The sequence below is a fragment of the Pseudonaja textilis genome, chromosome 1, assembly GCF_049901715.1.
Source record: "Pseudonaja textilis isolate UNSWEBS1 chromosome 1, rPseTex1.2, whole genome shotgun sequence".
NCBI lineage: Eukaryota > Metazoa > Chordata > Lepidosauria > Squamata > Elapidae > Pseudonaja > Pseudonaja textilis.
In genome coordinates this window covers 104,374,571-104,394,528 of record NC_141990.1, presented here as the reverse complement: position 1 = coordinate 104,394,528, position 19,958 = coordinate 104,374,571, and the positions used below count along the sequence as shown (strand labels likewise).

General features: G+C 36.1%; 1 protein-coding gene across 1 annotated transcript in view; it reads right to left on the bottom strand.

Annotated features, from left to right (window-relative positions):
* Positions 1-19,958, bottom strand: part of ASCC3 (activating signal cointegrator 1 complex subunit 3) — a 216,855-nt gene that overhangs the window by 80,122 nt on the left and 116,775 nt on the right. The window contains exons 17-24 of the mRNA XM_026726677.2: positions 12,731-12,850; positions 11,641-11,805; positions 10,808-10,894; positions 5,721-5,897; positions 4,815-5,040; positions 3,014-3,168; positions 2,225-2,323; positions 981-1,149 (exon numbers count right to left, since the gene is read on the bottom strand). Of these exons, the coding sequence (XP_026582462.1) occupies positions 981-1,149; positions 2,225-2,323; positions 3,014-3,168; positions 4,815-5,040; positions 5,721-5,897; positions 10,808-10,894; positions 11,641-11,805; positions 12,731-12,850 (1,198 nt within the window). The remainder of the gene's footprint in view (positions 1-980; positions 1,150-2,224; positions 2,324-3,013; positions 3,169-4,814; positions 5,041-5,720; positions 5,898-10,807; positions 10,895-11,640; positions 11,806-12,730; positions 12,851-19,958) is intronic.

Sequence of the window (19,958 nt, the reverse complement as noted above, 5' to 3'; positions counted from 1 at the left end):
TAGATACTTTAGAACTCTTTCATCATCCCCTGCTAATGCTGTGATTTCTTGGGATCTGTCGGGGTGGGGGGTGGGGGGGAGTCCTTTTTCTTTATCTTTGTCTAGCAGGACCTCTCTACACCTCATTGTTTCAGAGGAACCAGATGGGAACAGCAGTCAATTACCATAAATCCTCAAAGTCTCCTATTTGCTGATGTGTAAATGTTTTTTTGCTTCTTTTGAATAGTATTCATTGATCAGTCAATTAGATAAATAGGTACACATGTTTAGCCAGACAGATTAGATAGAGAGCAACAATGCCAAACACAGCAGATACACATATGAATTTATACATGCTTAAAAAGAACCCTGCACATATCACATGAGATATTTCTGAAAGCATTCTCTAAGCTGAATTGCAAATGAGCTAGGCTTAATGATAATAGAGGTCATCACAACAATAGCCATACTGGTATATAGGTCTTTGGTGAACAAGTTCATGTGCCACTGTTTTTAATGCAAAAAGCCCATGCACCACCTGTTTCTATGTAAACAAGAGACTGTAGAAAAATGGTATAATGTAAAGTAAATTCTTACTTTTAAGGCATCATTAAGCAAAGAAAGAAAATAAAGCTATTAAAAAATAACAGCCTCACTCTTTTCCCATTTGGGCTACAAATCAATGATCTCATAAGAGTTATTTCAGAAACATGCTGTGAGGTATGAGCCAATACAATAGGCTTAAGAGATGCTGCCCCCCATTTTAAAAAAATCACATTGAATTAGTCAGCTTGGGCAATTGGTCACATTTATAAGATGTATATATTAGTAGATACATATATTCATCCATGATAGAGCTCACTGCTGTGGAGAGTCAATGAAAATCTAAACTACAAGTAGAAGTAAAAAACCCCAACACTCCAATATTTAATACTTGTAAACAATTCAAGAAATAAATTCTTTATAATTATGCAGGAATGCACTTCTTGATACAATGTTACCTGTATGAGGTGGATGTCTCTCTGGCAGAATCAGATGCTGGAAATTAATAATGCACACAGCCTCAGCTCCTAGCCATCTGTCAGAGACAGCCCGGATATAGTATTGAGAGGGCAATGGTTCAAAAATTGGGATTGTAAATACTAACAGTTGAGTTTCTTTTGCAATGACCTAAGGTTGAAAAAAATGAACAATTATTTTCTCCTCAAGTGGTTAACATGATAGTCTATTTTATTATATAGATGTACTATAAATAAGGAAATGAAACACGGGTAAGGAAAAAAGTAGCCTCAGTTTTGATAATGAGACTCATAAATACTGCGAAAAATTTCTGCTTTAAAAAATTGGTGAACAATTTGGGTGGAAGATGAATCATGGCTTTGAATCTACTGTTATGTATGATTGTATTAAAGATTGACCAAATTGAATTTGGTCTTCCTAATTCATAACAGTGGCAGTATCTTCAACTTAGGCATTTCTAATGCAGCAGCTCCCAATCTTTCTGGCTTGGCGGCCTTGTGGTAGATGGAAGAAGGAATGATTCTGTGTGAGTGGCAGGCATGCCGCAAGCAGCTCCATTTGCACAAGCAGCGAGTGCATGTGCCTGCTGCTTGTACAAATGTAATTTCATGTGCGAGTGGTTCCAAATGGCTGAGTGGGGATTGGGGATAGCCTGTTCTAATGGATCAATATGAACAAGACATTTTGGGTGCTGAATTGCTGTCATGACACAATTAAAATCATGATACAATTAAAATCTATTATATATCTCTATCAGAAGCTTAAGAATTTTTATAGTGGATATTTCTGGGATAGTTCAAACATGTACAAAAGAATCTCAGATCTCTTTATATCATTTATCATTTTAAAGGACATGAACCCACTGTTGGGGCTTTATTGGAGATTCCAGTTTTTTTGACTATTGTATCTTAAGGCAGCTGCTGAAGTGTTGGCTACTCCTGCCATGATGCAGAAATGTATATTACTATGGTGGATGTTTTGTGATATTTTACAATGCTATTTTGTACAATCATGTTATACTAGTATAATAATTAGTAAACCAATAACTATTAATAAGTATAAAATATATAAGGTATATTTTTAATTTTTTTCTTATTTAGTATTTTAGTGTGATATAGTATTTATGGGGTTGTTTCTTTTCTATTTTTTCAAAGCACTGTAAATAAATAAATAAAAATAAATATGAAATATAAGAGTGTTTAGGAAACTAGCTCATAAAATTTACCTGCTTTTTTTGAATAATAAAATATTCTGAATGATAAATGTGATCATTAGTGGGATCTTCGACCCAAATCCACCAGGGCTCCCCACCTGTTCCATGCACCTATGAGGCAAAGTAAATAAGCAATGTTATATACGTGTTCTCTTAAAATTTCCTCATTTTATTTATTTATTTCACTAGGCTCATATGGCACCCCATTCATCTAAATAATGAGTCTGATATTCTTTTCCTTTGTGAGGCTAGTTAAAATGACAAAAACAATCAACAATCAACCATATCAATAATAAAATATCCTGAGGCTGAGGAATAGGTCATACTAAATTTGTGAACAAATCATTTTGATACATGAAAGACAGTTTACTGACCAAAGCATCATGAGGTACATTTTAACCCTTATAATATAGAAAGAAAGGGGTCTTATTTCTACTTATATGCCCTCATCCACAAGAAGACTAATAGGTTCATTTTCTTATATACTTATTATAAAAGCTGAACTACATGGAATTCAGAATACAAATTATAAACTAATGCGCATAGCTAAAGATAGCCAGTATGGGAGCCATAATTTCCATTGTACTTCCAAGGCTACTGAAGCTGCTGAGTTATAGTACAGTTAACAAACATATTCTATTGTTTATTTAGAACATATCTGAAGGTTTTTAAGAGGTAAGGAGAAACAGCAGTGTCTTCAAAATCCTTTCCAGCCCTATTGTTATATATCCTGTAAGTTACATCTAGATGAGCTTACATTCTCAATATGTCCTGCAGACTTTATATTCTAGGTATTCTTACCTGATCATTCCACTTGAAATCAGGGGTGATATTTAACCGCACTCTCAGTACAGTACGAGTAATTGGCTGGATTGTGGCTTCCACTGAGATAGAGGGAATTTGCTGGACGCACTGTTTGACCTTTAATCCAATATTTACATGATGGAGCATATAACCTGCAAAATAATATGAAATTTGAAACAAAATAAAGTTAGAAATATCTAAAGCAAAAAAAGGCAAAGGTACTTTATTACTTGTCTGTCATAGTTTCAAGGCTTTATCTGACTGTTATCCTGACCAGTCTTCCCCGACATGGGGAAGCAAATCAAGGAGAATTCTTGCTGTACAACAGATCTTGACACTTGATAATATTTAACTTGAATTTTTATTTGTTGCTCAGAAAATGATTTTTAAATGATAAGTAGCTGATTAAATACTTCTTAACAATTTTGATTAATACAATCTTTTTTTTTTTACTTAGAAATACGGACTTTGGACATAAAATCCATTATGTATTTTCCTAAATATAAAACTGGACCTTACCGAAAGCTGGATGCTTTAATTGAATTCTTAGAATTCCAAGATACCTTATGTCACATACACAAAATATAAAATTTCTGAGGGGCGTTGCTAGTAAATTAAGTTTGACTAAAAAACATCCCAGGCAAGGATATATTGAAAAATTTTGAGATATAGAATTGCTATTTTCTTCTTAGTCCCTGGGAAAAGGAGCCAGTTTTGTAACAGAACTCCAAAGAAGAGCAGCAGATGCACACCATGAGGATTCCAGGCCCTGGCAAGGAGGCCATCAAACCGATAACAAAAACCATAAGTCCCTCTAATCCCATGACTCTCTACTATTGGCAATTATCCAAAGTCTCATGCAGATCTTAGTCACCATACTTGTATGAAAAGGATTCAGCTAGGTTCCCTTAGTAGGTTATAAAAGAAAAGGAAGATATGAGGAGTATGAATCAGTAGTGGGATTCAAATTTTTTTATTACCGGTTCTGTGAGCATGGCTTGGTGGGTGTGGTGTTACTTGGTGGGTGTGGCAGGAGAAGGATACTTTAAAATCTCTATTCCCACCCCACTCCAGGGAAGGATACTGTAAAACCCCATTCCCTCCCCACCCCACTAACCTGCTTTGCAGCTCCATTCTCCTGTGCAGGGCAACAAAAGAAGATCCAGCCAATCAGCTGGGACTCGGGAGGCAGAGAATAGATGGGGGCGGGGCCAGTCAGAGGTGGTATTTGCTGGTTCTCTGAACTATTCAAAATTTCGGCTACTGGTTCTCCAGAACTGGTCAGAACCTGATGAATACCACTTCTGGTATGAATTATTTTTATGTCAAAAGCTTTTATTCTGAGCTCAGATAAAACAGGGAACTTTATAACTAAAATGGGCAGCACTGAAATAAACTAATGTTTTGTAAAGTTCAACATACATAGACAGGGCTGCAGGGAAAAGATCACAGTTTGAAATTCCTGGTATCTCTTGATGGGGCTGATCAGCACTCAGAATCAGCATATATTAACTCCAAGGTCAACAATCAAGTAAGCAATACTCCAATCAAGAAACTGCCAAAGAGCCATTAATAAACAGCCCAATCAAAGAATCCCGAAGACCACCCACACCCACACAGACAGGTAAGACACCAGAATATCAACTGACAGCAAACAGCACTCCTTATACTAGCACAGATTATGTTACCTAGTTAGGGTAATGAAACGTCTGCAAGAAAACAAGCAAGCTCAGAGAGCAATAAGGACCCCTCAGAGTGTTAAATATTGAGATGCATTCATTTTCCCCTGGCATCTTACCTATTTCATCTTTCCTCATGTCCTTCAACTTATCAATGGTGAGATTTTTCTGTTCCAGCTTGGTAAGAACTGGTGGCGGCAGGACAGAGAACTGCCGCAAAGGGCTGACCCAACCCCACAGTCGCTTGTCGATAACCTTGCTGAGATTTAGTAGTCGGTATGTCATCGCCGGCCATCGCTTACGAAGGGATATTTCAAAAAGAGCTCGAACAATACGTGCAGCATTCTGTCAAATAAAACAATGGTAGCACATTATATTATGTCTATTCCATTGCCACTATTATGTTCACTGGCTTGAATCAGATAGTCACAATGCTAGCTGGCATTTGGGACCTTCTCTGTTATGGAACTCACATTGTGTACATTCCAACAGAAAGATGTAATTGGGAGTTTCACATTTTCCCACACAATTTTGTTCTGCATGACATTTTCAGATGCTAGTTGGCACCAGGTAATTCTTTTTTTGTTTGCCAGCAAACACAACAATTTGGGTTGCATTTGTTCACTAATGCCTTTTTTATCTTGATATATCACTTTGAAACAGAAAGAGGACTCAATAATAATAATAAAAATAACATGGGTAGCCACTGAAATAAACGTTGGGCATATTTTATAATTCTTACTTCTAAAAAATAATATTCAGAATCAGCAAGATTGCTGAATTATGGGAACATACTCTTTGCAGCACTGACAGATTTCATTAGAGGCAGACAAGTACCTTGGGATGCAAAGTCGGTGTAAAAAAGATCCTATGTTGGAAACCTGTAGCTTTTAAAAACAAAAAATACTACTCCCAGTTTCCAGTTCTAAATTGCTTGATAATTGAATGTAGACATAAATATACAAACTTCTGGCTTTCTATATATCTTAGATAAGTCAATGGTAGGAGGAAGAACTAAATTTTACCTGTGCAACATAAGCAGAATCTGAAATTAGGGAAAAGCTATCCATCTCTCCTCGGCTAACGTATGTTTGCAGAAGGATATTTATTTTCCCGTAACTGTTCTCCACACCACCAGGTGCAGCAAGTTCACAGAAATTGCTCAGCAAGGCTTCCAACTCTTCTATTTCTTCTTCTCTCACCTGAAATACAAATTAATGAACTTTGAAAAGGCTGGTGCAACTTGTTAAATCTTCCACATGCAAATTAAATGTCAATTATCTCTCAATAAATGTGTTTTAAAACATTCTACAGTTTCTGAAAAACAAGTCTCCCAGTGCTGTACTTAATGGAGCCTAATTGAAACAATCTTAATAACGACACAATTATATTTCATTATGCATTACCTTTTATTAAGATTGCCACTGACAGATAGAAATGTACCTCACAAATTCAATATTTTGACCATGCTATCCTTCACCTGATAAGATTTCCCATTTTTATCTGACCTCTAGTCTTTTTGGATTAGGGCAAACTTGAATTAACTTTAAATGCATTCATTAAAATTATACAGTTTGCATGGGGCATATTATGTTTTTAGCTTAAAACTCTGAAGTACTATGATTCATGATATTAAGTCTTTCACTGTTAATAAGATTAAGATTTAATAGAACTAAAGATGTATTCAAATCTACACTTTGAATTATGCATAGTATTCCAATTTCTCATTCTTACTTGCAAAACAGAGATGAATTTACATGTTCTTTGATTTCATGAAAAGTTCTTAGCCTAAAACTTGTTTAAAGAAGGTACATGTTCACACTTTACGGGATCACCTGAAGGCCGTTTCCCCCAAACACTGACCATTTATGCAATATGAAAGCTAAGAAGAAAATTCACAATAAATAATTTTCAGCATTTTTTTTCCACCCCCCATCTTTCCATCTTAAAAGAGACTCAATTTTGTTAACAACTGAATGACTGCATTTTTTATGTTGGCACATGTTAGCTCTAGTATGAAAAAAAAAATCAATGGCCAATCAATGGCTTGATCAGAGGTAGCTATTCTGTTCTTCTATCATGTCAATTTTGCTTATTAGAAAGGAGAATCTCATAACCTACTGGTCAGACCATATATCCAATTTCAAAACAGATTTGGGAAATTGCAGTGGTTGTTAATTCTAAACCAAGAAAAACTAGTCAATGAAATCCCAAACACATCTTAGTAAATCAAAACAAAGGATCCCCTACCACATTCTTTCATTCTTAAAATACTGTTAGAAGGTACCTTTTTTTGTAATACTCTGGGATATACCAATTATTGATACAAAGTAATCAAAATTTTAGTGAATTAAAACTAAATCTAGCACAGATGTGTGTGTGTGTGTGTGTGTTCTTAAGTTTTCGTGGGTACTTACATGTATGGTATTCAGTTTTGTTCTGATATTTTCCCACGTCATTATCATTGTGCTTTTAAAGTTGTAGCAACATTTCGGCAGAATCTCATCTGCCATCATCAGGCTTCTGTATTGTGTTCATGTATGAGTCAGACTTTCACAGCCGTTTCAGTTTTAAATTTGGGGCTAGCCTACTGCTGTGCCAGAATGGTTTTTTCTTCATCCTGATTGGTTGGGAGTCTTGGTCTGTGTTTATTGGTCTTGGAGTTTGCTGTGTTCTGCTTGATTGGTGTTTCTAATATCTTCTGTCTGTTTTGTGGCTTTTTTTGTCTTGATTGGCTGGCAACATTGTGTTCGTGTATTGGAGGCTTTTAGTGCAGCTTAGCTCCAAGTAAATGGACGGCTATCATTTATTTGGAAGCTAGGTTTCATCTGGGTGCCTGGTTGGGGTGTGTTTGAGCTGGAGGTATCGGGGGATCTGTTTGTGCCCAGGTGTTTGCCTGGCTTGTGGTATAGAGACAAAAAACAAAACAAACAAACAAAAAGATCTCCACACCACAAGCCAGGCAAACACCTGGGCACAAACAGATCCCCCCTGATACATATATATATTTGTTTTCTGAGGTTTTCGCGGGTATTTGTATGTGGATCTTTGGTTATTCGGGTTTTCTCCCGCGTAAAATTGGATGTACGGGTACAGGTATGTAGGTCTAGGTGTGTTTGGTCTTTTCCCATGTAAGATTAAGAGTATCTTGGTGACATTTCGGTGAGGTCCCACTTGCCATCCTCAGGCTGATGCTTTCGGCTTCATGCCAGTGCAAGCAGTGTGTGATCGGAGCTGCCGTCTCTTTATAAATACTGGTGGTGGTGGCTGGTGTGCTGGGCTGGTTGGCTGCGCTGCTGCCTCTTGACTGGTTGATGGAGTTGATGTTGGTATAATGGGCTGTGTGATGGCCTTGTGAGTTTTGTTGTGGAGATACTGTGCTGTAATCTCCTGGGTCATTTGTTTTGTAGTGATCTTTTTTCCATTAGCCTCTTGTGTTTTAATGGCTTGGGTAATGGGTTGTGTGATGGGCTTGCGAGTTCTTTTGTTGTGGTATCCTGGGTCCTGTGCTGTAATCTCCTGGGTCGTTTGTGTTTTGATCTCTTTTCCATTAGCTTCCTGTGTAGTAACGGCTTGGGTAATGGGTTGTGTGATGACCTTGTGAGATTTATTGCTGTGGTATCCTTGGTCTTGTGCTGTGATATCCTGGGTCATTTGTTGTGTTGCAACTTCTTGAGTTCTTGTGGTGTAATTTCCTGAGTTTTCTGGTGTGATGTCCTGAGCGGGTGGCTGTGATGTAGCATTCTGGGTTTTAGTCTGGCTTCGAGTTTGGGGCCTGGGTCTGTGTTCTTGGCATGTGTCAGCTTGTTTGGTTTTGGGGTCGGGGGGTGCGACAGCTGGCGAAGCAGCCATGGTCTGTTTTCTGGATGGTGGTTGTCCTTCATTTATAGGATGGGCTTGGGCCTGGGTCTGATGAGGGGGATTGGCAGTGGTGTCCCGTGTTGTTTTGGGTCTGGTGTTGGTTTTCGTGGCTGGGACTTGTTTGTTGGTGAGGGCTACCTTCCAGATCTCTTTTAGGCGGGAGGTATCGTCCCGTCTATTCATGTTATAGGGGTGTTTCTCTATCTCGATGGCTTCCCTGATTATTCTCTTGCTGGAGTGTTCAGTGTTGGATATAATTTGGTTCCTTCGAAATTAATTTCATGTCCTGTGGCTTTAAGGTGCTGGAAGAGGGAGGAAGTATTTTCTTTTCTTCTGACTGCATTTTTGTGTTCTGCGATACGTGCATTTATTCTCCTGTTGGTTTGTCCAATGTATGTGGCTGGGCAATTGTTGCATGATACTTCATAAACTCCTTGGTTTTCTAGATGGATCTTGTCTTTGGGGCTTCCTAGGATGTTGGCTATTTTTTGGTCAGTGCCGAAGGCTGTCCTGATATTGTGTTTGTGGAGAATTTTGCTGATTTTGTCTGTGGTGCCTTTGATGTAGGGGAAGAATGCGATACCATTGTCTTGTTCTGTGTCTTGGTTTTTTGAGGGTATCTGTTTTTGGATTAGATTGGTGATAGTGTTTCTTTGGAATCCGTTGGAAATTAATACGTTAGTGAGGGTGTGTAGTTCTGTTCTCAGGTGGTCTTTGTCAGCTAGGCGTTTGATTCTGGAGATGAGGGTCTTGGCTACGGAGTTGATCTGTGCAGGGTGGTGATGGGATTGCTCATTTAGGTAGAGTTCGACGAACACTATACAGAAGCCTGATGATGGCAGATGAGATTCTGCTAAAACGTTGCTACAACTTTAAAAGCACAACTATAATGACGTGGGAAAATACCTGAACAAAGCTGAATACCATACATACATACATACATACATACATACATACATACATATAGAGAGAGACACTGAAATTGGTATAAAGACTTTCTCTAGGAAAAATATTTGGTGCATTAAAAAATCTAGTTTGAAATGGCCCTTTTGAGATTTCCAGATTTGGAACAAAATGTGTTAATTTTCAAGTGTGTTGCTTTGAGGGTTTTAATTTGCAACTGGTTTTATTTTGTGGCTTGTCACTAAATTTGTCCTTAAAAATTTCTCCCAGTTTTGACATAAACTAGCAAGGAGTAAAAGAGTATGTTTGAATATAGGTTCTGCAGATTTGGAAACTAGAACAATATTTTTGTTTTTGGCAGGGTTAACTATTCATCCAAGAGTTAGTACACAGCACAATCACAAATCCAGTGAATATTAATGTGTGTGTGAGAGAGAGAAATGGGGGGAGGGAGGGAGGGAGAGAGGGAGAGGGAGAGTGGGGGGGGGAGAGAGAGAGAGGGAGAGGGAGTGGGAGAGAGAGAGGGAGAGAGTTGTATTTTGATCTGTACGGCAGTCATGCTGCCAAACTCCCTACCAATTAAATATGCCCACTAGATGGGCTTTGGTTTTTGCTGCTCTCTCAGCCAAAATTTCCAAAAAATATGTATAATATTTTTCTGCTCTGGTTGATACAACTGTGTCTTATCATTTATTTATTGAATGTTATTTAAAGATCAATCTTCTGGAGCCTCTCCTAATAGAAACTCTGGTACTCATTATAATGTCATGAACATCCCTCTATATATTTTATGAGAATGGGACACAGACACCCACACCCACACAGACTCTATGTAGCTGGTTTAACTCAGTGCTAAATTACTGTACCCAAGATACATAGATCCCTTATGTGTATCAAACATGCATAGATGGGCTTAATTCAGAAATGTAACCATTTTATGAAATCACATTTCATGAAAACAGAGATTCCAACTGAAAATAAAATAAAAATCTTCCACCTTTAAGCAAGTTTAGTAGTACCGAAGCTATGTACAATATATTTGCTTTACAAGTGATTGTTCTGTAACACTGAGAAGCAGGGTTTTTATGGCTTTACCTGACCTGACTAGTGACTGAGAAAAAGCAGCTGAAGAAGTTGGTGAAAAGTAAGATCACCACTGAGATAAAATATTCATTAGAATAATATTGCATACAAACTTTTTCCAGAAATATTCTTGATTCAGATTTTTTTATTTAAAAAAAACCCTGCATCTCTGACTAAAAACACTTCTAGATAAATTACATAAAGTTCTTTCAGGGCATTTACAACAGCAGTTTTTTTTTAAAAAAGAAGCATGATAAATTCTAACCTTGATTTGTTCAAATTCTTCGGCTTTAGAAACAATAGCAAGAATATCACCTTCTGTTTTATGAGCATCGAAGAGTTCATTGAAAGTCTGCAAAACCAAGAAAAGTCAGTCTGCTGTTTAAAGCATTATTTACAAATACACTCCCACCCACCCACTAGACATTGAATAAAGATAGGAAGGAACAAATCACGTAGCAAATGGCAATTTCCATTAGAAAAAACATACCCTCTATTTAACTTTGAAAACAAATGCACATTTTTCATATGCTATAATTTAAAATGTCAGACTGAACTCTGTTATGTCAGTTTCCAGAGGGTTTTTATCAAGAAAAAAATAACAGCCAACATATTGATATTAAAAATAAATTTAAGCTACGCATATTAAAATGTAAATTGATTACTTACTAGGGCAAAGATGAACTGATATAAAGTCCATTGAAAAATAAAACAAAAATGGAATAAAATTCACAGAATCTTCCCTTATATTTCACTCTTTGAAGTTCAGAAAAATAAAAACCACCACTCTTTAGAAGTACATTGCAATTTCGAATGTTTGTGCATATTCTTATGTAGGTAAGGTAAACATGCTAATAGACTTTTTATGATTATAAATGCTTCCTATATGTTATTTCATGAAATCATAAATCATGTGATTTTAAAATCCTCTTTTATTACAAAATGTAAACTATAATGTAGATCTACAATTATTATCTCTACATTGCTGTTTTAGACCTCTAATCAGACACACGGATACTCCCTAAACAAAGATAACAAGGTTGTTAAATATAATGCCATGTTTAGCTTCATAATATACCAAATTATAGGGAACATTACCTCAATTGTGTTATATTTAATGTAGTAGTGGCTTGCAATTCTGCCTAAATCAGTTGAAGAAAAAAATCCAGTTCTCTCTTCAAATCGAATCATCCGGGCTTTATCCAGTTTTCTGCCAACTTCAATCACCAACTGTTCTCTGTGCTTCTCTAAACTTGGATCCATCTGAAATAGAGTCAGGAATTGCATGTTAAGAATGGATGGACAAATGTATAAGACAGAAGGTAAATATGTTCTTGTCTTATTTTTTCCCCTCCTCCAGAAAAACACACAGCAATGGGTATATTTTAGTGGATTTTATTGTGAAATTAATAAAGATAAACTATTGATTGAGAATACTTAGAATTAGAATGTTTATTAAGTTGATCTGATCCTCTTATGGAGACATAATGTTTAGACTACCCTACCTTTTGGAGCCCAAAAGGAGACAGGAAATCCTCAAGGTAAATTACAAAAAGAATTGATATAATTATAGATGATTATAACTAACGTTGTTGTTCCAAAAGATATTACATTTTAGGTTTTATCTTTAAGAGTGAATCCATCCTTGTGAAATGGTGATGAGGGGAATCTTTATTTGCTATTTATTTCTGGCAGAGATGGGAAGGCCCTGCCTCCATTAATTTGCTAGTTACAATCTGATACAATTGCAAGATCCATATCTAAATCTAACACCAACACTCTGTAACTAATACTCTTTTTCTTTCTGTGCCTGGTCATTCTGAAACGAAATGGGCTATCTCTCCTCATAATGCAAAGTAGTGTTATTTTCAGCACGGCCTACATGGTGAACCTTTCATAACATTAAAAAGATGGCAGAGACTGATAAACAAAAAACACATATAGGATACACAAATGTGAGTAATTTTATCATGTTCCACATATTTGGTCTAACTGTTGAAAACTTCACCTACCACGATGTCCCACAAAAATAACTAAGGATGCTATTTTACATGTTTCATGCTGAACATTTTCCAAACATATAAGAGTTGCTGATCTCAGGAAAACCAACAAGCGCAAATATTTAATCTCCCATCAGGAAAGGATTACAGAACCAGAAAGCAAGTTAGGTTTTCTGCACATTTTCTACCTGATAAGCTTTGTGACTGATGCCATATACTAATGGGTTTGCTCTCATCCGTACATAAAGGTAAGTGTAACTTATCCACTTTACTGCTTCCTCAATATTTGTCACTGTTCCAAGAGCAATCTGCAAGTGGAGAAAAATAAAAACAAATTTTCATGTTAAAAGGTTAAAATGGTTTATAAATAGGGTTTATAAATAGGATTTACGATGTTCCAAGTTTTATATGAGCAGAACTGAATATTCCAGTAGAGTATTATAGCGAAACATTAAAAACTTACCAATGAAGTGGTTGAAATGTGCTTTCAGAACAAAATATATTCCTTAAAATCACCATTTTTTAAAAAAATAAAGAGTAAAACGTAAGTAAGATATGAAAAGGGAGGACAATTATGTGACATTGGACTGAATAGAGGGAACATGTATATTTCATTCCCTTGATTGCTGCTTGTCGGAGAAGCTTTCTATCATCAGTTTTTTCTGTTGAAGATAGGGTTATGTTTTTCTAATACTCAAAAGCAAAGCACTTTTCAGATTGTCACTTTACTTCAGAAATCAGATTTTCCATTTTGTAATTACTATGATGGAATATATAAGCTCAACTCTCATGAACATGTGAATTATGTACATTGGGCAAAATTTTAACTATCATTTTATAAATAAAGCTAGTTTTTCTTCATGGATTCTTTCACATCAAATTAGAAGATTTTTCGAAGGGAGGAAGGAAAAAAGGAGGGAGGGAGGAAGATAGGCATGCAGGCAACTTGTTTCAATAAGCAACTGCCATCTATTCAAGGTAACTGACAGAGTTGATAAAATATAATATAGCTGAATTTGAAAGCTGACTTGCTGGAATATCACATAAAGGATAGAATTATTCCTCCCCCCCCCCCGCCCCAAAAAGTTAAATGCCTACACTTCCTCTTTGATAATCTTGTGATTTAATGCACTAGCTATCTTTGCAATCCCTTAACATTGACAATTAATTGATTCACCATAATCAATCCCCCCCCCCGGAACATCTACAATTCTAGAAATGAATTTTAATTGTGTAAAATAAGATCAATGAGTTCAGGTAGAATCACAGTTAAAAAAAAACAGTAAATGCAAATCAAAATTTCAAGAATAGGCTTCAATGATTCTCTGTGGCTGACAAAACTTCCTGCGAGGAAGATAAGGTGTAGCTGCCATTCCTAATTATATAGATCTTGCATTTTTAAAATATGCTCCAGCAGGAGTTCCCTCTTCTAGTATCTAGCTAACCTTACCTGACTTCAGAAAGCTGACCAGAATTGAGCCAGGATAAAATTACCTGGATAGAAGATGGTCAGAATATATCAAGGACAAGAGAAGATCAGGGCTTTACCATTAAGTAAGTGAGTGAATGAATTAATAAACAATAATAAGTTCTAAATTGTTACAAAAAAAACTATATGGACATATCGAGGACATGCCCAGGAGTCAATCTGGACTCAAGAATCTTGCTCTGTAAGAACAAATGGCTGATCAAAGGGTGAAAAGGACTTCAATTAAAAAAAAGACTATTGAATGAACAGACTAACATATAAACAAATGGACTCTCCTTTGAAATTTACATTTAAACATAACTTATTTTCTTTGAATTTCTCTGACATTTACTAGATAAGTGTATTTAGAACCCCTGAATCAATCTTCATTGCTTAGAAATGCCACCTGGAAATTAACTAAATTTAATATTATATCAAGAAACTCACAATACTGTAGAATGAAACTGTGCCATATGTCAATAGTACTTTCCTATTCCCAAAGGTCACAAATTAATTATTTCTTAAGTCTTCTTTTCATATTTACTTGTGTCAACCATGAACCTTTGTCTCTAGTTTCCTATGTACTTTATAAGGATGACATGAAATTGCTAAATTTGAACCACCCCACATCAGAAAATTATTCTACTATCATTAGAGAAAGCGATTCCATGTCTGTATATATTTATGTATGTATGTATTAGATTTTTATTCTGCTGTTCTTACTTCATGTTTAACTCAAGGCAGTGAACATATCTAATATTCATTTCCCCTATTTTATTCACAATACCCCTATGTGGTGGGTTGGGCTGAGAATGAGTGACTGGCCAAAAGTCAGCCAGCTGATATGAAGCAAATTGCATCACTTTATTATCATGGAAATTAAAAGTGAAATATAAGTTTGATACCTGAAGCTACATAGCACACATTTATACAAAATGAGTGCAGCTCAATTTTTAAAAAAAAGAAAACATAACTTGGCTAGTATATTACAGTTTGTTAAATTTCTTATCATGATTCATGCACATGTCTACCTGTTCAACTCTTGTGTAGATGTGTAACAAAATGCTTGCAGGGAATAGTGGCTTAGCTCCTGATGCGATAAGACAATGCAATACTACTACAGTATTACAGTTCACTCAATGCTGAACAAGATGTTCAGCAAAAATTACTTCTGAATATTTGCTGCCACCTGGTGTTCATTTCAGTGTGAGTTTTTAAGAATTTAAGTATTGTAAGAAAACGCAGTGTTAAACTGAAATCAATTAGTCTAGAATATGGAATTGAAAAACAAAAGAAGGCAATGGCAAACCCATAACGTTGCCCAAAATAACCATATGGAAATAATTGTTTGTGAAGTTGCTAAGAGTTGAGCTCAGCTTGAAAGATACTTTTTGTTATCCTCTCAGAAAATTACAAACCACATATGACTGCAAATAAGTCTATTGCAAACCAAATGGAGAGGCTTTACTGCAAGTATATCTAGAGATTCTAGTTAGGTTGTTCCAGGGGTGGGATTCAACCGGTGCTACTACTGGTTCGGTGACTACGTTTTACTCTAAATAACTCTAGAGAAAAATAATGTCTGTCTAATATTACATATATTTGTCATTCTATTGACAAATCTAAACACTGAAATATGACTTTATTCCAATATTTTCCACATGTGAACAATTGTAACATATGTATTAGCAAAGGTATATAGTTAAGAAAAACACAAGTTGAGAGAACATATAATGAAAGAAACCTTTAGAAAGATAAATATATACTATGTATATATACAAAGGTTTCAGTCAAAAATTTTATATCTGAAGGGGACAAAACCTGCACAGAAGGCAAAATATACAACATCAATTCTTTTCTCCAGTGTGCTATTGTCCTTCTTAATTTTCCCAGATTGTTTGCTTTGGAATGCTGAATGGCCATTTCTTTTCTCCAACACATGCATACCAGCTGTTTTAACATTTTCTGTCCTAGCTAAGCAATCTTCTATGCACTTATTGTTTTTAAATAATTATCTTTGGACCTAGGTGTCACAGAGGAGAGTTGGATCCAGCCTCTGTGTTACCTCAAGTAATAAATGCAACACTGATAGCCAGTTCAGTATTAGTGGTTAAAGTATCAGGCTTGAAACCAAGAGACCGTGAGTTCTAGTGCCAACTTAGGCACAAAGACGTTGGACCAGTCACTTTCTCTCAGACCTAGGAGGCAAAGGCAAACCACTTCTGAAAAACCTTGTCAAGAAAATCACCGGAACTTGTCCAGCCAATGTCTGAAAACTGGACAGGATTAAAGGTAAAAAAAACCAAGGCAATACTACAGATATTTTCTAGCTATTGCTTCTTTCCACCCTACCATCCATTGTCTCTATGCCATTTAATCCCTATTTTACCTGTGATAAATGATGATTCAGGCATATAGGTATTGATCCTGATCCCTACCCAGAGACTGATAGAACTAGTCAACCATACTCAATGAGTAGTCCTTAATGGGTCTAAGTCTACATGGAGGGAAGTAAGCAGTGGGTGCCACAAGGTTCTGCCTTAGGCCGTACTTTTCAATATCTTCATTAACAACTTAGATGAGGGAATTGAAGGGGAACTTACTAAATTTGCAGATGATACTAAGCTGGCAGGAATAGCTAGAACCCAAGAAGATAGGCTTAAGATCCAGATGGATCTTGATAGACTAGAACACTGGGCCATATCTAACAAAATGAAATTCAATGTAGAGAAAAATAAAGTCCTACACTTAGGCAAGAAAAACCAAAAGTACCCATACAGACTGGGTGAAACCAGGCTTAATAGCAGTAACTGTGAGGGGAATCTTGGAGTTTTAGTGGACAACCAGATAAATATGAGTCAGCAGTGTGCAGCCGCCGCCCAAAAAGCTAATGCAATCCTAAGTTGCATTAACAGAGGGATACAATCAAGATCAAGCGAGGTACTAATACTACCCTATAAAGCCTTAGTAAGACCTCACTTATAGTACTGCATCCAGTTTTGTTCACCACATTATAAAAAGATGTTGAGACTCTAGAAAAAGTACAGAGAAGAGCAACCAGGATGATTAGGGGACTAGAGACTAAAACATATGAAGAATGGTTACAGGAACTGGGCTTGACTAGTTTAGTGAAGAGAAGGACCAGGGGAGACATGATAGCAGGCTTCCAATATTTGAGGGGCTGCCACAGAGAGGAAGGGGTCAAGCTATTTTCTAAAGCGCCTGTAGGCCAGACAAGGAATAATGGATGGCAACTGAACAAGGAGAGATTCAACCAGGAAATAAGGACAAACTTTCTGTCAGTGAGAACAATCAACCAATGGAACAGCTTTGCCTTCAGAAGTTGTGGGAGCACCATCACTTGAGACTTTCAAGAAGAGATTGGACTGCCATTTGTCAGAAATAGTGTAGGGTCTCCCACTTGGGCGGGGGGTTGGACTAGATGACCTATAAGATCCCTTCCAACTCTGATTATCTGATTATCTGTTAGTCGCAGAGTAATATTCTCCATTCCTGCCAAGCCATTTGCATGCCTGGACAGTAATAATCTGTTCATGTCTAATCAAGGCATGCACCCACCCCCACCCACAGTCACATCTTAGAAAATATTTGTGTGTATGGTCCCACAAGGGCATTTATTTTAGTTTAAAGATTGGGTATCATAGACAGAATCCATAACTACAGTTAAATGCTTACTGCAGCAATGAATCATACTGCATTGTAATAACAAGCTCAAAATCCCAAATAGTAGCTCACATGGAGCCGTAAAAATGCCATGACAAAATTATTAGCTGGCTGGGAAAAATCCAATTTGTATAAATACAAAAATAGCTTTGAGTAAAGAAAACCAAAAGAAGATAAAACTCCAAAAAGTCTAGAAAGGACAAAATATGATAAATGAAAACAGAATGCCATGGAAAAGTTCATCTTGGACATAAATTCTGCACTATTTTGTTGCAGGTTTGAATTTCAGACATAAATGTTTAATGTCAACGAATCTTCCTACAACTTAAGATAATTTCTGCCTTTTTGTCTGTGCACCCAAAAATAGCTGTATAGATAGTCCTTGACTTACAATTGGGACTCTGATATTAGGTTGGTTTCAACTAATGCCTCCCTTCCCATTAGAGTGTTGGCTAAATACCAGTGATGAGAAAATTCAAAAACACCTTTTCAAAGGTGCAAGGAATTGCACTGGGAAAAAGAAAGATGGATGAAAGATTTCATGGTATGAATGGCACATCTCTTGCAGGGATATATATCTGAAAGCCTCAGTGCTGCACAAATGTTCTTCTATAAAACAAAATTCAGAGGCAAACTCTAGAATCATTCCAAACTTTTGTCTACCAAACTGTAATATTAATGTGGATAAATGGAAGGATCATCTGAACTGTATTCAGTTAACATAATTTTAATTGCTTTTAAATTGAATGCTGATTGCACATTTCATTTGTTCTTTCTCAGGCAGTATTGCACACAAAATATAACGTTAAACCTAAGACTCCAAATCCATTTTTCCTCAGATCATTGCAAAAGCTAGTTAAGCAAACAGGAAATATATTTATATGAAGATCTGATCCGAAAGAGATAAATGACAGAGTTACAGCCAAGGGAAATGAAAAACTTTTGTAATTGGCCTGACTTACAATTGATTTTCTGGAATCAAGCAAATAACGATCTTTCATGCCTTATCATGTCAGCAGGAAAAGTCATGTCTAGTGTTCCAAAGTATATAAAAAATTATAGTTTCATGGCCCTGTCAGAGTTTCATGCTTTTGCTTATCAGCATTTTCAGTAACACTAGCGGAGATGCATTGCAATTTTCACTAACATAAGTTTATTTGAAATCATTAACACACTTCAGCATTGACCCTCGTTTGTCAGAACTGGCATAGTTCCTGACCACTGAAGATTAATTTTATGCTTACTGCACACTAGATCTTTTAAACAACAATTACACTTTTTCAAAAAAACAAAATTGCATTTTGGGAAGGCCAAAGAAAAATTAGTTTTCCTAGCCTTTCTTCTACAAAACAGAAAGAAATAGAAATAAGAAATAAGATCAAATTGCTTCCGTATGGGTAGTGTTCTAATCCAGACATATACACTATATTCAAATGGAAAAGTGAAGTTTAAAACAAGCATAGCTGCCTTTCTTTTCCATTTAGTTTTCTGTTATTACTTCTAAAAATCACATTATTTTCCTGGAACATTGGGAAAAAACAAGTGATTAAAGTGATTGGTGCAATCCTACACTGCAAAACTGCAGAGAAAAGATGACCAAAGGAGATCTACTGAAGGAATTGTTTCCTCCATGATTTTATTCAATAGTAATCTCCATATCAACTCTGTCCATAATGAAAATATTGTTCTATTTCCTCCCGTAGCCAACCATATTCATTTACAAATCCAGCCATCAGGATATAAATATAAATTGGTCCTCTCCTTTGATTGTTCCCAGCAACTGGTATTCAGAACTATACTAATTCTTTTATAGTTAACATATTTCTCTAATTTTCATTTAAAACAAAGTAAGGCAACACCCATAAGCACAAACTGTGAAATTGAATGTTAAATTAGCTATATGAATTTCTTCTTGCGTGATAAAAGTATGCAAGAAATATGGTGAAATAATGTTTTATTCACAAAACTATTTATATTTTCTATTGTTCCACTGTGGAAGGTTATTGAATCAGACGTGTTTCTTCTGAAAATACTCCTTTGGCAACTTAGGGTTTAAAATCTTAGGGTTTAAAATCACAGAAATTGAAATATAACATGTGATGATGGCATTGCAAATTGGCTCCCAATTCATTCTCCTTTCCAAATGTTTCAGATTTAGGGCCAAGTTGTTTCTTTACACAAACACCACTCCAACCCAACTCCATATCTTACTGGAACATGGGTTGTGCAAAGCAACTGAAACAATATTTGAAACAATATTTGCA